Source organism: Staurois parvus, unplaced genomic scaffold (genome assembly GCF_062004578.1).
Source record: "Staurois parvus isolate SC_StPar_1 unplaced genomic scaffold, SC_StPar_1.0 ptg001071l, whole genome shotgun sequence".
In the NCBI taxonomy this organism is placed as follows: Eukaryota; Metazoa; Chordata; class Amphibia; order Anura; family Ranidae; genus Staurois; species Staurois parvus.
This window is the reverse complement of record NW_028318867.1, coordinates 154,213-175,000: the sequence shown is the minus strand read 5'-3', so window position 1 is coordinate 175,000 and position 20,788 is coordinate 154,213. Positions and strand designations below refer to the sequence as shown.

At 41.8% G+C, this 20,788-nt stretch overlaps 1 protein-coding gene across 1 annotated transcript in view; it reads right to left on the bottom strand.

Annotated features, from left to right (window-relative positions):
- MDGA1 (MAM domain containing glycosylphosphatidylinositol anchor 1) overlaps positions 1–20,788 on the bottom strand; it is a 245,798-nt gene that overhangs the window by 140,107 nt on the left and 84,903 nt on the right. The window contains exon 8 of the mRNA XM_089658457.1: positions 1–217. This exon is cut by the window's left edge and continues 53 nt beyond it. Coding sequence (XP_089514583.1) covers positions 1–217 — 217 coding nt within the window. The remainder of the gene's footprint in view (positions 218–20,788) is intronic.

The following is a 20,788-nucleotide window of genomic DNA, read 5'->3' as shown; positions in this document are numbered from 1 at the left end:
GCCGTACAGTTGTAGTAGCCGGAATCCTCGGGTCGAATATTCCATATGGTCAGGTTTCCCCCTTTGCTGATGCTGTTGGGAGGCATGGGATTAGGGGAGTGGGACCAGATGGCTTTGGGCGCAGGGTCGCCCCCTGTGACAGAACACTGCATAGTGACGTTGTCTCCTGGATTCACCACCAGCGTGTCGTTCACTGACAACTTCAGCGAGGGCGGAGCTAGAAGAGAACATGGACTAACATCAGACACAAGAAAGTAACAATCTACTGAGAACATGATCTGTCCTTCATTAAACGTTTCGTAGGTTCAATCAGAATGATAAAATGATGTATAACAAAACTAAAGCCTAGGAAAGAGGTCACATGGTCTCCAGCTACCATGAGCATTGTGGTTGTTTCACAGCATTAAGGACTGAAGATAATCAAATAAACAGGCAAAAGCTACAAGAAAATACAAAGTAACAATTTAAAATCTACTGTCATCAAATGTTTAGATCTTCGGGTTTAATGCAAAGGATGGTTTATTTTATTAGTTTGTAATTGTTTATATAATATATATATATATATTTTTTTTTTTTTGCTTGTTTGTAGAAAATTTGGAGAGCGTTGTGGGATCTCTTTACATGACATTTTCGGACGGGGTGGGGAAATGTTGCAAACGTTGTCACCTTTCATACTTTTCTTAAATGACAGCACAATGGCTAAGTGGTTAGTGCTTCTGCCTAGCAGTACTCGGGTCGTTGGTTTGAATTCCAACCACAGCACCACCTGCCTGGAGTTTGCATGTCCTCCCTGTGCCTGTGTGGGTTTCCTCCGGGTACTCCAGTTTCCTCCCATACGCCAAAGACATGCTGGTAAGTTTTATTGTTTCCTGTCTAAATTGGCCCTAGTATGTGTATGAATGTGAGTTAGGGATCTTAGATTGTACGCCCCTCGGGGGTGGGGACTGATGGTAATGAATCTATTACCTACAGAGGTTGGCAGAAGATCTATCGGAGGAAGTACGTGTATCTGGTGGTAATAATGTGATTTTCATGACGCTCTGTCCTTTAGTCCCTCTTCCATATTATCTTCCATTATGATCTCTCTGTAGTGGTTGGGGCCTTTTATTTGCAATGTTCTTATCCTCCCCTTTTTACCCCACTCTATTGCTCCAAAATGTCAAAAATGTTGATGACATCTCCCAAATTTTGGTAAAATGTTGATACCAGTCACAACATATCCCTCTTCCATGGGTTGCAGAGAGGCTGCAGGTCGTCTCAGATTGCGGTGTTAACACTTAAAGTCCGGACACTTTCACCCCCTTCCAGTCCGGACACTTTCACCCCCTTCCAGTCCGGACACTTTCCCCCCCTTCCAGTCCGGACACTTTCACCCCCTTCCAGTCCGGACACTTTCACCCCCTTCCAGTCCGGACACTTCCCCCCCCTTCCAGTCCGGACACTTCCCCCCCCCTTCCAGTCCGGACACTTTCCCCCCCTTCCAGTCTGGACACTTTCACCCCTTCCAGTCCGGACACTTTCACCCCTTCCAGTCCGGACACTTTCACCCCCTTCCAGTCCGGACACTTCCCCCCCCTTCCAGTCCGGACACTTCCCCCCCCTTCCAGTCCGGACACTTTCACCCCCTTCCTGTCCGGACACTTTCACCCCCTTCCAGTCCGGACACTTTCACCCCCTTCCAGTCCGGACACTTTCACCCCCTTCCAGTCCGGACACTTCCCCCCCCTTCCAGTCCAGACACTTTCCCCCCCTTCCAGTCCGGACACTTTCACCCCTTCCAGTCCAGACACTTTCACCCCCGTCCAGTCCGGACACTTCCCCCCCCTTCCAGTCCGGACACTTCCCCCCTCTTCCAGTCCGGACACTTTCACCCCCTTCCAGTCCGGACACTCCCCCCCCCCTTCCAGTCCGGACACTTTCCCCCCTTCCAGTCCGGACACTTTCACCCCCTTCCAGTCCGGACACTTTCACCCCCTTCCAGTCCGGACACTTTCACCCCCCTTCCAGTCCGGACACTTTCACCCCCTTCCAGTCCGGACACTTTCCCCCCTTCCAGTCCGGACACTTTCACCCCCTTCCAGTCCGGACACTTTCACCCCCTTCCACTCCGGACACTTTCACCCCCTTCCAGTCCGGACACTTTCACCCCCTTCCAGTCCGGACACTTTCACCCCCTTCCAGTCCGGACACTTTCCCCTCCTTCCAGTCCGGACACTTTCACCCCCTTCCAGTCCGGACACTTTCACCCCCTTCCAGTCCGGACACTTTCACCCCCTTCCAGTCCAGGCCAATTTTCAGCTTTCAGCGCTGTCACACTTTGATTGACAATTGCGCGGTCATGCAATACTGTACTCATATGAATTTTTTAGCATTTTTTTGAGACAGATAAAACTTTATTTTGGTGGTATTTATTCACCGCTGGGATTTTTTTTTGCTATATAAATGAAAAAGTCCAAAAATTTTGAAAAAAATGTTTTACTTTCACAATTTTGAAAATAAATAATCTTTCTTCATAAATCTTGGCCAAAATGTATTCAATTATCTTTTTAGTAAAAAAAAATAACCCAAATTAGTTTATAACCAAAAATTCTAAATTTAAAATTGTTTTTTTTTACATTTTTATTTTTTTTTTATATTATTATTTATGTTTTTTTTTAACATACTGTCACCCTAGCAGTAGAGTGTCACCATGGTGACACTGTACTACTTGTGGGGGGTGATAAAGATTTTTTTTTTACACTAATTGCTTTTACACCCATAAAGGCTGTAAAAGCAATAATTTCTCCTTCTCTCTGGCTGCATTCTTGCAGCCATTGAGAAATACTGTGAGAGCTGTGATTGGTCACAGCTTGTCACATGGTTCAAGGCTGTTGTGAATAGCCCTGTACCATGTGACCTCTGTGATCATTCACAGATTTCACAAGTAGTAAGCAATGATGTCAGAAGTGACATCTTGCTTACTACTATTCATGTGATCACTGATTGGTCAATCAGTGATCACATGATCAGGAGCTCACACAAAGGTCCCGTACAGCGATCGGTGTTCTGCTGTGTCCTCCATCTTGTAGCGCCTCCTTTCCATTACTCCCGAATGTCTCTTCCATTATAGTCCCTCTGGAGAAGTTTGGGCTTTTAATTCTCTCTCCTTGGGGCTATTTGTGATACTTCCCTATTTACTCCACTGTATTGCATCAAAATGGTTACAATTTTGACAAAATTTTGGTACCAAAAATTCTCAGTTTTGTTTATCCATGGTCACAATAATCTCTTTTCCTCGGGGCGCACAGATTGCAGGTTGTCTTGGCTTGGTTGTTTGAAAATGATGATCCAATACCTATAAAGGTTGGCAGAAGAATTGTAGGATCATTTTCTTTATCTTGTGCTATTAGTGTGATTTTCCTGACACTCTTTCTTGTAGTCTCTCCTTTCCATTACTCCATTACACTTTGATGAAATCTCCCAAACTTTGATAAAATTTTGGTAACATGAAACTCTTGATTTTGTTTGTCTCTGGTCACAACAATCGGTTTTCCTCGGGGTGCAGAGATTGCAGGTTGTCCTGTACTGTGGTGTTGAACAGTGAAGATCCAAAACCTATATAGGTTGGAAGAAGACCTAACAGAATGTACACGTATCTGGTGCTGACAATGTGATTTTTCCTCATGCTCTGTCTTGTAGTGCCTTCTTTCCATCACTACTGAGTGTCTCTTCCATCTTTGGGGTGGTTGGACCTTTTATTTGATCTCCTCAGGGCCATTTGTGATATTCTTGCCTTTCCCATTTACTCCATTGTATTGAACTGAAAAGGTGTAAAGTTTGCTAAAATCTGCCAAATTTAGAAAGTGTTTTGTTCCAGAAATTCCTGATTTTGTTTATCCCTAGTCACAACGATCTCTGTTCTTCGGGGTGCAGAGATTGCAGGTTGTCTTGGCTTGAATGTTGAACAATGGCGATCTAATACCTATATAGGTTGGCAGAAGAATTGTAGGATCATTTTCTTTATCTTGTGCTATTAGTGGGATTTTCCTGATACTCTTTCTGGTAGTCTCTCCTTTCCATTACCCCTGAGTGTCCCTTCAATTGCGGCCTCTTATGCAGGCCATAGATGGGTCGAAAATCGGCCAATTTTTCGGCCGAAAAATAAAATCGGCCGATTTTCGGATTGTTAGTGGGCTAATTCTTCGGCCGTTTTTCGGTATTTTGGCAGATTTTTTTTATCGGTAAAGTTGCAAAAAAATCGGCCGATTTTGCCGAACGGCCGATTTTCGCGGCAATGATGGGCAAATCGGCCGATCTTTTTACTGATAAAAAAATCTGCGCATGAGCAGTGACCTGCAAGAGGAAGACAAAAAGAAGAAGAAAAAAGAAGAAGAGGATGAAGAACAAGAAGAAGAAGAGGAAGAAGAAGAGGATGAAGAAGAGGAAGAAGAGGAAGAAGAAGAAGAGGATGAAGAAGAGGAAGAAGCAAAAGAGGAGGAAGAAGAATAGGAAGAAGAGGATGAAGAAGAAGAAGAAGAGGAAGAAGAAGAAGAGGAAGAAGAAGAAGAAGGAGGATGAAGAAGAAGAAGAGGATGAAGAAGAAGAAGAGGATGATGAAGAAGAAGAGGATGAAGTAGAAGAAGAAGAAGAAGAGGATGAATAAGAGGAAGATGAAGAAGAGGAAGAAGAGGATGAAAAAGATGAAGAAGAGGATGAAGAAGAGGAAGATGAAGAAAAGGAAGATGAAGAAGAGGAAGAAGAGGATGAAGAAGATGAAGAAGAGGATGAAGAAGAAGAGGATGAAGAAAAAGAAGAAGAAGAGGATGAAGAAGAGGAATTCCAGTCCGGCAAAAAGTGTCCCTGCAGAGAGCTCCGCTATTTCTTTGACAGTTCCTTGACATTTATAGCGGTTGCAACAATGTATCTATTTGTTTCTGAATAAAAACATCTGTATCCTAAATGGATACAAATACATTGTTGCAACCGCTATAAATGTCAAGGAACTGTCAAAGAAATAGCGGAGCTCTCTGCAGGGACACTTTTTGCTGGCTGTAGACGGGATGAAAATCGGCCGATTTTTTTTACCGTTTCTGGTAACGTCGGCCGCTTGAATGACCGATTTTTCGTTTTTTAAAAGAAAAATCGGCCGATTTTCGACCTGTCTATGGCCTGCATTAGACGTTGTTTTTACTCTCTCTCCTCATGGTTAATTAGGATAGTCCTGGCTTTCCCATTTAAAATGGCGAACATTTTGATGAAATCTCCCAAACTTTGATAACATTTTGGTAACACGAAATTCTTGATTTTGCTTGTCCCTAGTCACAACAATCTGTTTTCCTCGGGCTGCAGAGATTGCAGGTTGTCCTGTACTGTGGTGTTGAACAGTGAATATCCAATACCTACAGTATATAGGTTGGGAAAATCCCTGTAGGAGAATGTACACGTATCTGGTGCTGACAATGTGATTTTTCCTCATGCTCTGTCTCGTAGTGCCTCCTTTCCATTACTCCCGAGTTTATCTTCCATTATGGTCGCTCTCAAGAAGTTTGGGCTTTTTATTCTATCTCCTTAGAGCTATCTGCAAAATTCTTGCCTTCTTCATTTACCCAACTTTATTGCACCACAGGGGCGAACATTTTGATGAAATCTCCCAAAATTTTATAAAATTTTGGTAACACGAAGTTCTTGATTTTGTTTGTCCCTAGTCACAACAATCGGTTTTCCTCGGGCTGCAGAGATTGCAGGTTGTCCTGTACTGTGGTGTTGAACAGTGAAGATCCAATACCTATATAGGTTGGAAGATGTCCTGTAGGAGAATGTACATGTATCTGGTGCTGACAATGTGATTTTTCCTCATACTCTGTCTTGTAGTGCCTCCTTTCCATCACTACTGAGTATCTCTTCCATCTTTGGGGTGGTTGGACCATTTATTTGATCTCCTCAGGGCCATTTGTGATATTCTTGCCTTTCCCATTCACTCCATTGTATTGAACCGAAAAGGTGAAAGGTTTGCTAAAATCTGCCAAATTTAGAAAGTGTTTTGTTCCAGAAGTTCCTGATTTTGTTTATCCCTAGTCACAACGATCTCTGTTCCTCGGGGTGCAGAGATTGCAGGTGGTTTCAGATTCGGTGTGGAGCATCGATGATCTAATATCTATCCAGGTCGACAAAAGACCTGTAGGAGAATGTTCATGTATCTGGAGCTAATAATGTGATTTTCCACATGCTTTATCTTGTAATTCTTTCTATCCATTACTCCTGAGTGTCTCTTCCATTACGGTCTCTCTGAGGTGACTCGGGCTTTTATTTTTTTCTTCTTCTTCTTCGGGTTATTTGCGATATTGAAGCCACTTATGACAGACATCTATCTGTTGCGCACTTCTGGTGAGCGGTGTTTTTATATTGTACAAGGAGCTCTTGAAAGCACGTTACGCCGCTCTCCTTTTTTGCCCAACCAGCCATCAGCCTCTAATGTGACACCTCTGTGAGGCCGGTAATGGACCGCTAACATCAATCTTGGATCCACTTACCGGATTTATAAAATAACAAGATTTGTTATTAAAGTGTTCATCGCGGTGTAACAACCAACCAGGCGCAATACACAACAACACAATCTACCAAAAATGACGCTCTTAGCTCCGCAAAACGACAAAGATTCTACCGGAGACTCTGTCCTGCTCTCATGCCCAGAGATGACCCCCACGTACCTCCGACTTTCTGAGATGGGAAAAAAGGGCTTTTTTTAAAAAAAATAAATAATTAGAAGACGTGTTTGCTGGTCATGTAAAGTAAAAGGGTTTAACATGTAAAGGATGGAATTTTAGGCTTTTTTTTTTAGATACCTAAATTGTCAAAAACAGCAAAAAAAAAATGGATATGACATAAATCTTAATTTAGCTCATTGAGCTGCTTGGAAAAAAATTATTGTTGTTCGCATTTGTTATGTTTCCCTTGTTTGTACAACGTAGGTAATAATCACTTGAAGACCTGCCTGTAGCAGTTTTACTGCTACAGGGCGGCCCTCCTGTGCAAAATCACGTATATATATATATATATATATATATATTTTTTATATATATATATATATATATATATATATATATTTATATGTGTATATACATATATGTATATACATATATATTTTATATATATTTAAATTTATATATATATTTTTAATTTATATATATATATATGTATATATATATATATATATATATATATATATATTTATTTGTTGTTAATTTATATATATATATATATATATATATATTTATTTTTTTTTTTTTTTGTTAATTTATATATATATTTTTTCTAATCTATATATATATATATATATATATATATATATATATATATACAGTATGTGTGTGTGTCTGTGTGTGTGATTTTGCACAGGAGAGCTGCCCTGTAGCAGTAGCAGTGTAGCAGGGCCGTCTTCAAGTGGTTATTACCTATGTTGCACAAACAAGGGAAACATAACAAATATATTTTTCTCAACTTTGCCCCAAAACTCAAAAAATTTTAATGAAATCTTCCAAATTTCACCAAAAGTTTGTCACCAGAAATTCTCAACTTTGCCCCAAAATGGCAAAGATTCTACCGGAGACTCTGTCCTGCTCTCATGCCCAGAGATGACCCCCACGTACCTCCGACTTTCTGAGATGGGAAAAAAGGACTTTTTTAAAAAAAAAATAATAATTAGAAGATGTGTTTGCTGGTCATGTAAAGTAAAAGGGTTAACACATAAAGGATGGAATTTTAGGCTTTTTTTTTAGAAACCTAAATGGTCAAAAACAGCAAAATGGCAAAAATTTTAGAACCAGAAATTTTCAGTTTTGTTTATCCCTACTCATAAAAATCTCTCTTCCCTGGAGTGCAGGACTGACAGTTGTCTTGGACTGGACATGGATCAAGGATAATCCAATACCCAGGGGTGGACTGACAACTCATGGGGCCCCCGGGCAATAGGGGATCATGGGGCCCCTGTGTCCTTGCCCAAACTGAAAAAAGCCTATGAAAAAGGTACCAGGGACATCTCATGGGCTCCCTACTGACCCCGAGCCCTCGGGCACTGCCCGAGTTTCCAAATGGTCAGTCCACCCCCGCCAATACCTATGTAGGTTGGCAGAAGAACTAGGAGGATGTACACGCATCTGGTGCTAATGATGTGACTTCCCGCGCTCCTCTCCTCTTTGCTCCTGAGTGTCTCTTCCATTACAGTCTCTCTGACCTGATTGCAGCTTTTTATTTTCTCTTCTTATTGGTAATTTGCAATATGGAACCACTAAAGAAAGATATTTATAGTATATGCTGCGTGTTTATCATCACAGAACTCTTGAAAGTGAGTTACGCCGCTCTCCTCTTGTCCAACTGACCATCAGCCTCTAATGTGACACCTCTGTGAGGCCGGTAATGGACCGCTAACATCCATCTTGGACCCACTTACCGGCTTTATAAAATAACAAGATATACTATTAAAGTGTCCATCGCGGTGTAACAACCAGCCAATCACAACGCACAGGAATGTAATCTTCCAAACATCACACCCTCCGCTCCGCAAAATGTCAGAGATACTACGGGAGACTTTGTCCTGATCTCCACCCTGAAGGTGACCTCACAAGCCTCCGAGATGGGAAAGAAGGACATTTTTTTAGGAAATAACTTTAGAAGACGTGTCCTGGACACACCCACTGGTTGTGCAGATTAAAGGGGTTCACATACAAAGGACAGAATTTTAGGCTTTTTTAGGTGCCTAAGGGTCAAAGACAGCTCTTAGATTGTAAGCTCCAGGATCAGGGCCCTCCTAACCCTCTGGTATTGAACTGTATTGTTGCTGTATTGTCTCCCTTTATATTTTAAAGTGCTGAGCAAACTGTTGGCGCCATAAATCCTGTATAATAATAATAATAATAATAATATAAATCCTGAATAATAATCATAATAATAATATAATAAATCCTGTATAATAATAATAATATAATAAATCCTGTATGATAATAATAATAATAATGATAATAATAATAATATAAATCCTGTATGATAATAATGATAATAATAATATAAATCCTGTATATATATAAAAAAAATAATAATAATATAAATCCTGTATAATAATACTAATAATAAATTGGATATTACAAGAATCTTAGCCTCTTGGGGTCGGCCGAACACAAATGTGCGGCCTCCAGGCATCTGGGCCTAGACGCCAAACGGCTGCACATTTGCGTTCTATTAAAAAAAACATATGTGCTGAGAGCGCACGCCCTGTGCGCTTCCAGCACACATGTCCGGTACTCACGGAAAGGTCCCAATCTCCTCTTTCGATCGGGACCTTTCCCAATCATGTGACCGTTGTGACAGCGTGTCAGGGCGGTCACATGACTCTAAAACCCCGCCCCGCCTACGGGCTTCTGGAACCCTTAAAGGGCCGGCAGGAGCAGGCGCCAAGGGGTTAGTTTAGTTCATTGGGCTGCTTAGGCGAAAGTTATTTTTTCTTTGCATTTTTTCCCCCCTTTTTTTTGTAGTTGATGAATGTACTGTTGTGTATTAAATTTTCATTTTAACATTTTCTTTTTTTGTAAAAAAAAAAAAAAACATAAACAAAAAAAAAACCTTAAATAAATAAGCGAACGAGGGGTCATTTTTAGCACAAGAACAAGTCCAGGATAGTTGATTCTGCAACCCTCAGGAGTCCTTTAACCCCTTCCAGTCCGGACACTTTCACCCCCTTCCTGTCCAGGCCAATTTTCAGCTTTCAGCGCTATCACACTTTGAATGACAATTGCGTGGTCATGCAACACTGCACCCATATGAATTTTTTAGCTTTTTTTAGACAGATAAAACTTTATTTTGGTGGTATTTATTCACCGCTGGGATTTTTGTTTTTTTTGCTATGTAAATGAAAAAGTCCAAAAATTTAGAAAAAACGTGTTTTTCTTACAAAATTTTGCAAATAAATAATCTTTCTTCATAAATCTTGGCCCAAATTTATTCAGTTATCTTTTTAGTAAAAAAATAAATAACCCAATTTAGTTTATAACCAAAAATTATAATTTTTCAAATAGTTTTTTTACATTTTTATTCAAAATTTTTATATTATTATTTATGTTTTTTTTGTTTTTTCTTTTAACATACTGTCACCCTAGCAGTACAGGTTCACCATAGTGACACTGTACTACTTGTGGGGGGTGATGAAGATTTTTTTTTTTTTTTACACTGATTGCTTTTACATCAACAAAGGCTGTAAAAGCAATCATTTCTCCTTCTCTCTGGCTGCATTCTTACAGCAATTGAGAAATACTGTGTGAGCTGTGATTGGTCACAGCTTGTCACATGGTACAAGGCTGTTGTGACTAGCCCTGTACCATGTGATCTCTGTGATCATTCACAGATTTCACACATAGTAAGCAATGATGTCAGGAAGTGGCATCTTGCTTACTACTATTCATGTGATCACTGATTGGCCAATCCGCGATCACATGATCGGGACCTCACACAGAGGTCCCGTACAGCGATCGGTGTTTCACTGTATCTGGAGGACACAGTGGGCACCGGATCGCGGTGCTGCGCACTCCCAGGGAGCGCGCAAAGCTTGAAAATGCAAGCGCCATTTATGAACATTTATTTAACAACCCGCTCCTGCACTATAGACCATGGGCAGGTGAACCCGAGGGAGCCCACCCCTCCTTAAAGGTACAGGAGCGCACTGGACACCCAGCATGTAGCACAATGGCAGCTAAGGTGTCCAGTGCACCCCCTCACCAACAAGTACAAAAAATGGCCGCTGCCCCAGTCTATAACTGGTCTTCACAGCAAGGAGAACATGGGAGATGTTTGGAACAATCTACCTGCCGAGTTCCTTCAAAAAACTGTGTGCAAATCTACCTAGAAGAAGGAAATGGTGGTCACACCAAATACTGGATTTATCTTCTGTTCATTTACCTCTAATTTTGTTAATTGATAAAAATAAACTAATAACACTTCTAGTTCTGAAAGCTTTCTGAATTTATAGCATTTATTCACACCTGACTAAACCTTTTTGCACAGAACTGTATCTATCTACTCTGTCTGTCTGTCTGCAGTATTTATCTCTCTATCCATCTATTTCTCTATCTATCTATCTATCTATCTATCTATCTATCTATCCATCTATCCATCTATCCATCTATCCATCTATCCATCCATCCATCCATCCATCCATCATTATCTATCTATCTATCTATCTATCTATCTATCTATCTATCTATCTCTCTAACTCTCTATCTCTCTAACTCTCTATCTCTCTATCTCTCTATCCATCTATCCATCTATCCATCCATCCATCCATCTATCCATCTATCCATCTATCCATCTATCCATTTGTCTATCCATCTATCCATCTATCTATCTATCTATCTATCTATCTATCTATCTATCCATCTATCCATCTATCTATCTATCTATCTATCCATCTATCCATCTATCTATCTATCTATCTATCTATCTATCTATCTATCTATCATCTATCTATCCATCTATCCATCTATCCATCTATCTATCTATCTATCTATCTATCTATCTATCTATCTATCATCTATCTATCTATCTATCTATCTATCTATCTATCTATCATCTATCTATCCATCTATCCATCTATCTATCTATCTATCTATCTATCTATCTATCTATCTATCTATCATCTATCTATCTATCTATCTATCTATCTATCTATCCATCCATCCATCTATCATTATCTATCTATCTATCTATCTATCTATCTATCTATCTATCTATCTATCAATCTATCTATCTATCTATCTCTCTATCTCTCTATCCATCTATCCATCTATCCATCTATCCATCTATCATTATCTATCTATCTATCTATCTATCTATCTATCTATCTATCATTATCTATCTATCTATCTATCTATCTATCTATCTATCTATCTATCTCTCTCTCTCTCTCTCTCTCTATCTATCTATCTATCTATCTATCTATTTATTTCTCTGTCCATCTATCTATCTATCTCTCTATCTCTCTATCCATCTATCTATCTATCTATCTATCTATCTATCTATCTATCTATCTATCTATCTATCTATCTCTCTCTCTCTCTCTCTCTCTCTCTCTCTCTCTATCTATCTATCTATCTATCTATCTATCTATCTATCTATCTATCATCTATCTATCTATCTATCTAGTGAAAACCCAGTTTAAGAACTCTCTCTCCAGGGCAGTCAGTTGCCTGGATCGGATATAATCAGACTAATGACAATTTGCTTTGTGCAAAGGATGGAGCGCCAAGAATGAACCCATCTGCACACAGGACCACATCTGCTTTCACTCCGCCGCTCCGCAAGCCGCCAAAGCCTCTGGGTGTCTGAGTTTCAATTAGAAAGAGAGAACTTGGTTGTAATTCAGTGTTTGCCAGGCATACAGCACAGGCTGGGATCATCTTTATATGTGTTCATCCGCAAGAGAACATCACATTCTGGCAAGAAACTCTGTCTGCATGCAGAATATCAGGGGTGAGGCCGTCTACTCCACAGGATAACTCATTTAAAGCAGAACCTCAGACAAATGTTATAAAATAGCTCAGTAATATAGTATTTATTAAGGAAAATCAAGAGATATGTTTCAAGTTCTGCTAGTGTTGCTGCCTTAAAAATTACACTGTTCAACAAATTTTTATTTTTTGCCAGTTTTGGAAACAAAAGGATCCATTTCTTAATGAATTTCACATTCTGAGTTCAAATATAACAATGAAATTTGTCAATTGGCTCTAGTTTTTCTGTAAACGGAAAGTTTTCTACTATAGGCGTAATGACTACATAATGCACAATAATTATATAGATAGATGTCTTTCCACAAATATAAAGCAAGTGATATTGACTACATAACAAAGCCTAAATGGCATAATATATTGCATAGGATTACCAAGAAAAATTATAGCCATAAGCGAAGTTGAATCATTTTAATACTTAGGATTCTCACTAGTTTTGTCTTCAGTTTGTGTCGGTTTTGCTTCTCTTGGCTTTTCTCTTGTATTCGAGGTAAGGGCTATCTCTTACAACTGCACGTGACTACACGCTTCAGGTTCTTCCTCACTTGACTCAACCACGAAGGATTCTGGTGCTTTAGGAATTGGTAGCCCCTCTCCATGAGGAACTGGACGTATTGCCGATGGAATATTTGGATAGTGCACAGATAACTTTTTCTTCTTATTTCGCCCTTTTACAATTGGAGGCACCATACAAAAGTAACAATTACTAACATGATCTGTTGGCTCTCTCCAAATCATCGGCACAGCGAAAGGCATAGATGCCTTTTTTCCATTCAACCATTGCTCCAGTGCCATCCCACAAGAATTGCAGCATATATGTGGTGCCCAGCTCTTGTCCTGGTCTCCTATCTTGCAGCCAAAATACAAGTTGTAGGCTTTCTTAATCATTCCTGTTATCCTCCTTTTTTGTGAGATAAAAGTTATTTCACCGCAGATATAGCAGAAATTATCTGCTTTATTCACACAAGTTCGAGGCATTACTGAGTAGCCTATATAAGCATAAAACGAAATGTAAAGACGCTGTCCAACTACAATCAGCTACAGATACTGCAGCTTTTATGCAGTGAAGTGATGCAATTAAAGACTAATATTGCATCATCTCAGTATACATGCAATTTTCTATTGGTCACCAGTATCAATTGCGCAATATGCAGCTGAAGTTGCATCATAATTTTGAATGGCTTACGTCATTAGATGGGTGAATATATCATGGAAACTAGAGCCAATCAACATTTTTTAGGGTCATTTTCGTTTTCAGCACACCAAAATTATGTAAGATTAGCTAATTTTATGCCCAAAACTTTTTACCTGTTGAACAGTGTTATCAGCATTATATTCCCATTTTCTCCGTTCAGCCGAAATCAGACCCTTCAGGTCTGGTATGGATTTTAAGGGGAACCTCATGAAAAAAAATCACGGTAAAAAAATGTGTGGGGTCTCCCTCAAAAAGCCATAGCAGACCCTTATCTGAGCATGCAGCCTGGCAGGCCAGGAAAGAGGGGGGCGAGCATGCGCCCTCTTCCCTCCTGAAGCATACCAGGCCATATGTTTCCAGCATGGGGGAAGTACTTTGCCAGGGAGGACATCCCTGCCAAAGGATCTTGTCCCTATGTTGATGAGGACAATGCCTCTCCCCTACATCCCTGGTCTAGTGTTAGTGGGGGCCTGTGGGTGAAGGGGGCTTATCAGAACCTGGATGCCCTCTTTCACAATAAGGGGGCCCCAAGATACTGCCCCCCCCCCATGTAAATGGATAAGGGTTTCATAATGCCTCATCCAGAAAAAAGTCTAAATAGACACATGTATTGCCAAGAACGTTATTATAAAAAAAAATGTCTCACGATGTACATCCATCCTCAAGCATGTCATCCACCAATGTAGATTTACATCACTCATGGTGAACGATACTCAATGCCCACCAAAGGAAAAAAATCCAGCTGACCGATGGATGTGACCAATCCCAATGACTTGAAGTAAATAACTGAACCAAATGACATCTTTAAGGCCCACCATAATCCAATGTGATGCCATTGCCCATATATGACCATGTGACCAGATTTGGACAATGATCTCTGAGCTATCCCCACCCCTTTGTTTACATGGCCGAGGATTCCCAGCCAGTAAATGAATCGGGCTGGGTGAGGTCACTGGTTGCTAAGGACATAGCTGGTTCCAGCTCTGGCTGCTTCATTAGCAGCTATTGAGAGAAAGCCATCAAAGATAGTAGTGCTAGAAATACCTCTATTTCATTTGATGTCTGACTTCTGGTGAAAGGGTAGAAAGTGCGGCCTGCAAACATCCAAAGTTCAGTTTGAATTTGTGCTCAGAGAAAATGTTGAGCTTAGATTTCTAATCTTCAGCTACAAAGTCAGAATTTTACCTCCTTCACTCTTAGGGCTCATGTACACTGCAGCTGATAAACTGATGTTTAGGAGCTTTTCTGTGTTTTTTTTTCAGCAGCCCCTGAACTCTCCCTAATGTTCTCCTATGTATCCATGTACACATCGTCCTTTACAGGCATTTGAGTTTACAGTTGTTTTTTTGAACGCAGAAAACGCTCAGTTTTATCAGTGTTTCAAGTGCAAAATGCTTGTAAACGCGGCTAAACATGGCAAATCGCGGTTATAAGCGTTTGCGTCTGAAATTTGTTTTTAACTCTTCCAGTTCCCGATGCTGTCCAGAGCCTTTTTTCATCATGAAAAATGCATGCAAAGCGTTTTCAAGGTACACAGATGGACAAAACACTGAACACAGGATGTTCCTACCAAGCTTGTCACACATTGTAATGACCAATTCACACCTCAGACCTCTCCCACCCTTGGAAACAACAGATATGTTAATGACCAATTCACACCTCAGACCTCTCCCACCCTTGGAAACAAAAGATATGTTGATGACCAATTCACACCTCAGACCTCTCCCACCCTTGGAAACAAAATATATGTTAATGACCATTCACAACTCAGACCTCTCCTACCCTTGGAAACAAGATATGCTAATGACCATTCACACCTCAAATTCCTCATGAAGACCCCCTGCCAGGCGGCCTTGCTGACTCCCTCCACCAGACACCTTTCCCACCCTTGGAAACAAAAGAAATGTTAATGAGCAACTCACACCTCAGACTTCTCCCACCCTTGAAAACAAAACTTACGTTAATGACCATTCCCATCTCAGACCTTTCCCACCCTTGGAAACAAAATATATGTTAATAACCAATTCACACCTCAGACCTCTCCCACCCTTGGAAACAAAAGATATGTTAATGACCATTCACATCCTCAGACCTCTCCCACCCTTGGAAACAAAAGATATTTATGACCATTCCCACCTCAAATTCCTCATGAAGACCCCCTGCCAGGTGGCCTTAATGACTCCCTCCACCAGACACCTTTCCCACCCTTGGAAACAAAACAAATATTAATGAGCAACTCACACCTCAGCTAATCTTAACACCTACTGCTGTCTCTGCTTCTACTCTCTGTATTTCTCTGAAACAGTCTGAAATTGTTAACAATTTACCACTTTTCAGTGCATTCTGGGCATTTGCGAGGTTCTCCCGTGCTTATCTTTAAAAAACGCTTCTAAACGCAAACGCACATAAACGCATTATTCAAATGCTGCTAAACAGACGTTTTTCAACCTACGTTTTCCAGCAGTTTCCATCACTCACAAGTGTCCCGTGTACATGGGGCCTTATCCACACTGATCATTGGATGCAGAAAACGTTGTTTTTTCATACAGAACACCCCAAGTAAGAGAGTTATAGACACCCGAATCTACTTCTCTACTCCTTAGCTCACCCCTTGTGCATCACCAATTAATTAACTGACATACCAGTATGAACGTCAAAACGATTACAAAAACTCAATCTTTCAAAAACTGAGCTCAAAATATTTCCTACCTCTCTTTCTCCTCCCCAAGCTTTTCATCAATATCGATAGTGCAGCGATCTGCCCCTCCCCATCATGCCAGGGTGCTAGGTGTAATCCTGAACTCCAACCTCTCCCTATGGCCCCGCATCCAAACATTTTCCAAATTGTGCCACCTTCACCTTTGTGTGGGTTCCGGAATGGTCCCTTTATGACCCAATGACACCACCAATACTAATTCACTCCCTTGTCTCTATTTTAGCATCCTGCTCGTTGGGCTATCTCTACACATGCTGTCCCCCCTTCAGTTATTCATGAATGGTGGCACCAGAGTCAACTACCTTGCCAACCATTCAGCATCTGCTGCCCTTCTCTGCCAATCCCTACACTGCCTTCCAACCACCCAAAAGCCCAAATACTAACAAAAGCTTACAAGGACATCCACAACTCTGTCCTGAGCTACATCATCAACCTAGTCTCAAAATATCACCCAAATCGTTCTCCCAAGACCTCCTGCTGTCTACCTCCCTGGTTATCTCCTCCCATGCCGACATCCAGAACTTCTCCAGAGCCGTTTCCTTCCTCTGGAACACCCTACCCCAATATGTCTGGCTATCTCCTACTCTGTCAATCTTTAGACGATTCCTGAAAACCTTGCAGGGAAGCCTATCCTGTCTCCACCTAACAACTTAAAGTGGGAGTCCAGTCAAAACCTAACTAATCAGAAACTTGCTCTCACCCCCCCCCCCCCCCCCATTCTAAGCGGTCTGGTTGCATGATCTTCCCAGCCATTGGCTTCAGAGGAGAGGAAAAAGCAGTGTCAATAGCTGCAGAGCCTGGGTGGTGATATCAGCTATAGACTTACTTCGGGGTATCCCTTGTCTGCTGTCCTTCCTCTTCCTTGAAACCAGCACTGGGAGTCGATCATGTGACCTGACCAGAGCGCCCTTAGATTAGGTAAGTATAGGCATCTTTTCTTTACTAGGCAGCTAATATAGGGATTAGAATGGGTGTAAGAGGGGCTTTGTGGTTAGCTGGTTTTGGTGTCAAAGTTGTCCTCTGTCCATCCTCTTCCTTGAAACCAGCACTGGGAGCCGATCATGTGACCAGACCGGAGCGCCCTTAGATTAGGTAAGTATAGGCACCTTTTCTTTGCAAGGCAGTTAATATAGGGATTAGAATGGGTGTAAGAGGGGCTTCATGGTTGGCTGTTTTGGTGTCAAAGCTCCACCCCTGCTAGAACACTGTCCCTCCTGCTCAGGCCAAACCCTCCACCATTTTGTGTCCTTCTCCTTGCCATAGGCTTCCACATGACATTCCTGACCATAGACCTTTGTCCACAAAAGAAATAGTTTTGCTGCACTTTATTCAGGAAACATACATTCCGGAGTCAATTGACATTAGACAGTCAATCGCATTTATTGGACGGTCTGCAGTAGTCACAAGTGAAAGCATATGCAGCATTTCAGCAGCCATCTCCCTATAGTCTCCCCTCTGCCCAGGGTCAGTAGTACTCACAGGTCTGTGTGCTCTTCATAGCCACCTCCTAGCTAGGTACAGTACATCTCTTACGGGACCCTCAAGGGAAACAGCCTCACACGGGGATCTTCAGTCTGGCCTACGAGGCCAATTTCAATCTGCCCTGTCTCCCAACTTCGTAAAAGACAGAAAAACTATATTTATTTCTATTATTTATAGGTAAAGTTGATCCAGGGAATATCCGATTGGATCAGGAAGGAATTTTTTTCCCAGCCGGAGCAAACTGGATCGTGCTTTGCTGGGGTTTTTTTTGCCTTCCTCTGGATCAACTGTGGGTGTAGGATTATAACTTTTATTTTTCTCTATGGTTGAACTATATAGACTGTTGTCTTTTTTCAGCCAGACTAACTATGTAACTATAGCTGTTTCCTCCTGAATACAGGTCCACGCCACCTGGCCTTCTGCCCTGTCCAAGCCCTACATGTGCTGGCTACATCCTCATAGGCGTGGGGTGTTTTGTAAGTGTGTGTGTGTGTGTTCCTCCCAACCTGACTTTTATGTGGGTGCTGACCAGGGGTGGACTGACCATTCGGGAACTCGGGCACTGCCCGAGGGCCCAGGGTCAGTAGGGGGGCCCCATGAGATGCCCCTGGTACCTTTCATAGGCTTTTTTGGGTGTGGTTTGAGCGTGGGTGAGGACACAGGGGCCCCATGATCCCCTGTTGCCCTGGGGCCCCATGAGTTGTCAGTCCGCCCCTGGTGCTGACTCACCCCTAACATTATTGTGGAGGGGCTCTACCTAAAAGGGGCCTAACACCTGGCGTCACTACTTGCTGTACCAGACTTCATTCTGTATATAACTGCACCGGCCTACATGAGGATGAGAACAAGTTTAAGTGTAGTTAGGTTTTGCGCACTTTAACTTTTATTTTCTCCATCAGCTATTATCTTTTATATCACTTGTCCCTCCCTTTTATATTGTAAGCTCTCATAAGCAGGGCCCTCTGGACCCTCTTGTATTGAATTACATTGTCTCCCCTTACATTGTAAATCACCAGGCAAACTGTTGGCTCTATATATAAATCCTGTATTATATTATAAAAAACAAATACAAAAATGAATTGTTATAACTTATCTGGTGACCAGAGAATCAGGAGATGTCAATTTGTGACTTTTGGATTCCCATTCCACTGACCAGGCATCAATAGATACAACGCTTTGATTTTTAATATGGTGATGGCTTGTGTCTCTTTTTCAGCCAGACTAACTATGTAACTATAGCTGTTTCCTCCTGAATACAGGTCCACGCCACTTGGCCTTCTGCCACGTCCAAGGACTACATGTGCTGGCTACATCCTCATAGGCGTGGGGTGTTTTGTAAGCGTGTGTGTGTGTTCCTCCCAACCTGACTTTTATGTGGGTGCTGACTCACCCCTAACATCATTGTGGAGGGGCTCTACCTAAAAGGGGCCTAACACCTGGTGTCACTACCAGGGGCGGACTGACAACTCATGGGGCCCCCGGGCAATAGGGTATCATAGGGCCCCTGTGTCCTTGCCCAAACTCAAAAAAGCCTATGAAAAAGGTACCAGGGGCATCTCATGGGGCCCCCTACTGACCCCGGGCCCTCGGGCAGTGCCCGAGTTTCCAAATGGTCAGTCCGCCCCTGGTCACTACTTGCTGTACCAGACTTCATTCTGTATATAACTGCACCGGCCTACATGAGGATGAGAACAAGTTTAAGTGTAGTTAGGTTTTGCGCACTTTAACTTTTATTTTCTCCATCAGCTATTATCTTTTATATCACTTGTCCCTCCCTTTTATATTGTAAGCTCTCATAGGCAGGGCCCTCTGGACCCTCTTGTATTGAATTACATTGTCTCCCCTTACATTGTAAATCACCAGGCAAACTGTTGGCTCTATATATAAATCCTGTATTATATTATAAAACAAATACAAAAATTAATTGTTATGACTTATCTGGTGACCACAGAATCAGGAGATGTCCATTTGTGACTTTTGGATTCCCCTTCCACTGACCAGGCATCAATACATACAATGCTTTGATTTTTAATATGATGATGGCTTGTTCTCAACAGCCCCCCCTATTGATTTTTCAGCCCGACTTGCTTGATCAAAGTGCAATTGGGTGGGGCAGAAACAATCATCAATTTGGTAATTTCGTTTTTGTAGCAATCAAAAGTGATTGCTATCATGTAATGGCTTAAGCTCCGGTATTTGTTTTATTTTTTTAATCTTCGTGATTGATTTTCATCCACAATTCATTGAACCCCCTAACAAATCACACGGGGGGGGGGGGGGGTAAAGCTGCAAAACACCTTCCTGGAAATAATTGATTCAAATTTGCAGCAACAATTTGTTACTTTGAGTGACAGAGCTCATTCATCATAAGTATCTATGGAAGAGCAGCAATGCCACTCTAGGTCAGGACTACGATAACCTCCCCATCTCCACAACATGGGGGGAGGTGTTCTGCAGGTCAGGCATAAACAGCTCATAAGCAGGGGCGGACTGACCATTTGGAAACTCGGGCACTGCCCGAGGGCCCAGGGTCAGTAGGGGGCCCCATGAGATGCCCCTGGTACCTTTTTCATAGGCTTTTTTGAGTTTGGGCAAGGACACAGGGGCCCCATGATCTCCTATTGCCCGGGGGCCCCATGAGTTGTCAGTCTGCCCCTGTTCATAAGTATCTATGGAAGAGCAGCAATGCCACCCTAGGTCAGAACTACGATAACCTCCCCATCTCCATAACATGGGGGGAGGTGTTTTGTAGGACAGGCATAAACAGTTCATAAGTATCTATGGAAGAGCAGCAATGCCATCCTAGGTCAGGACTACAATAACCTCCCCATCTCCACAACATGGGGGGAGGTGTTCTGCAGGTCAGGCATA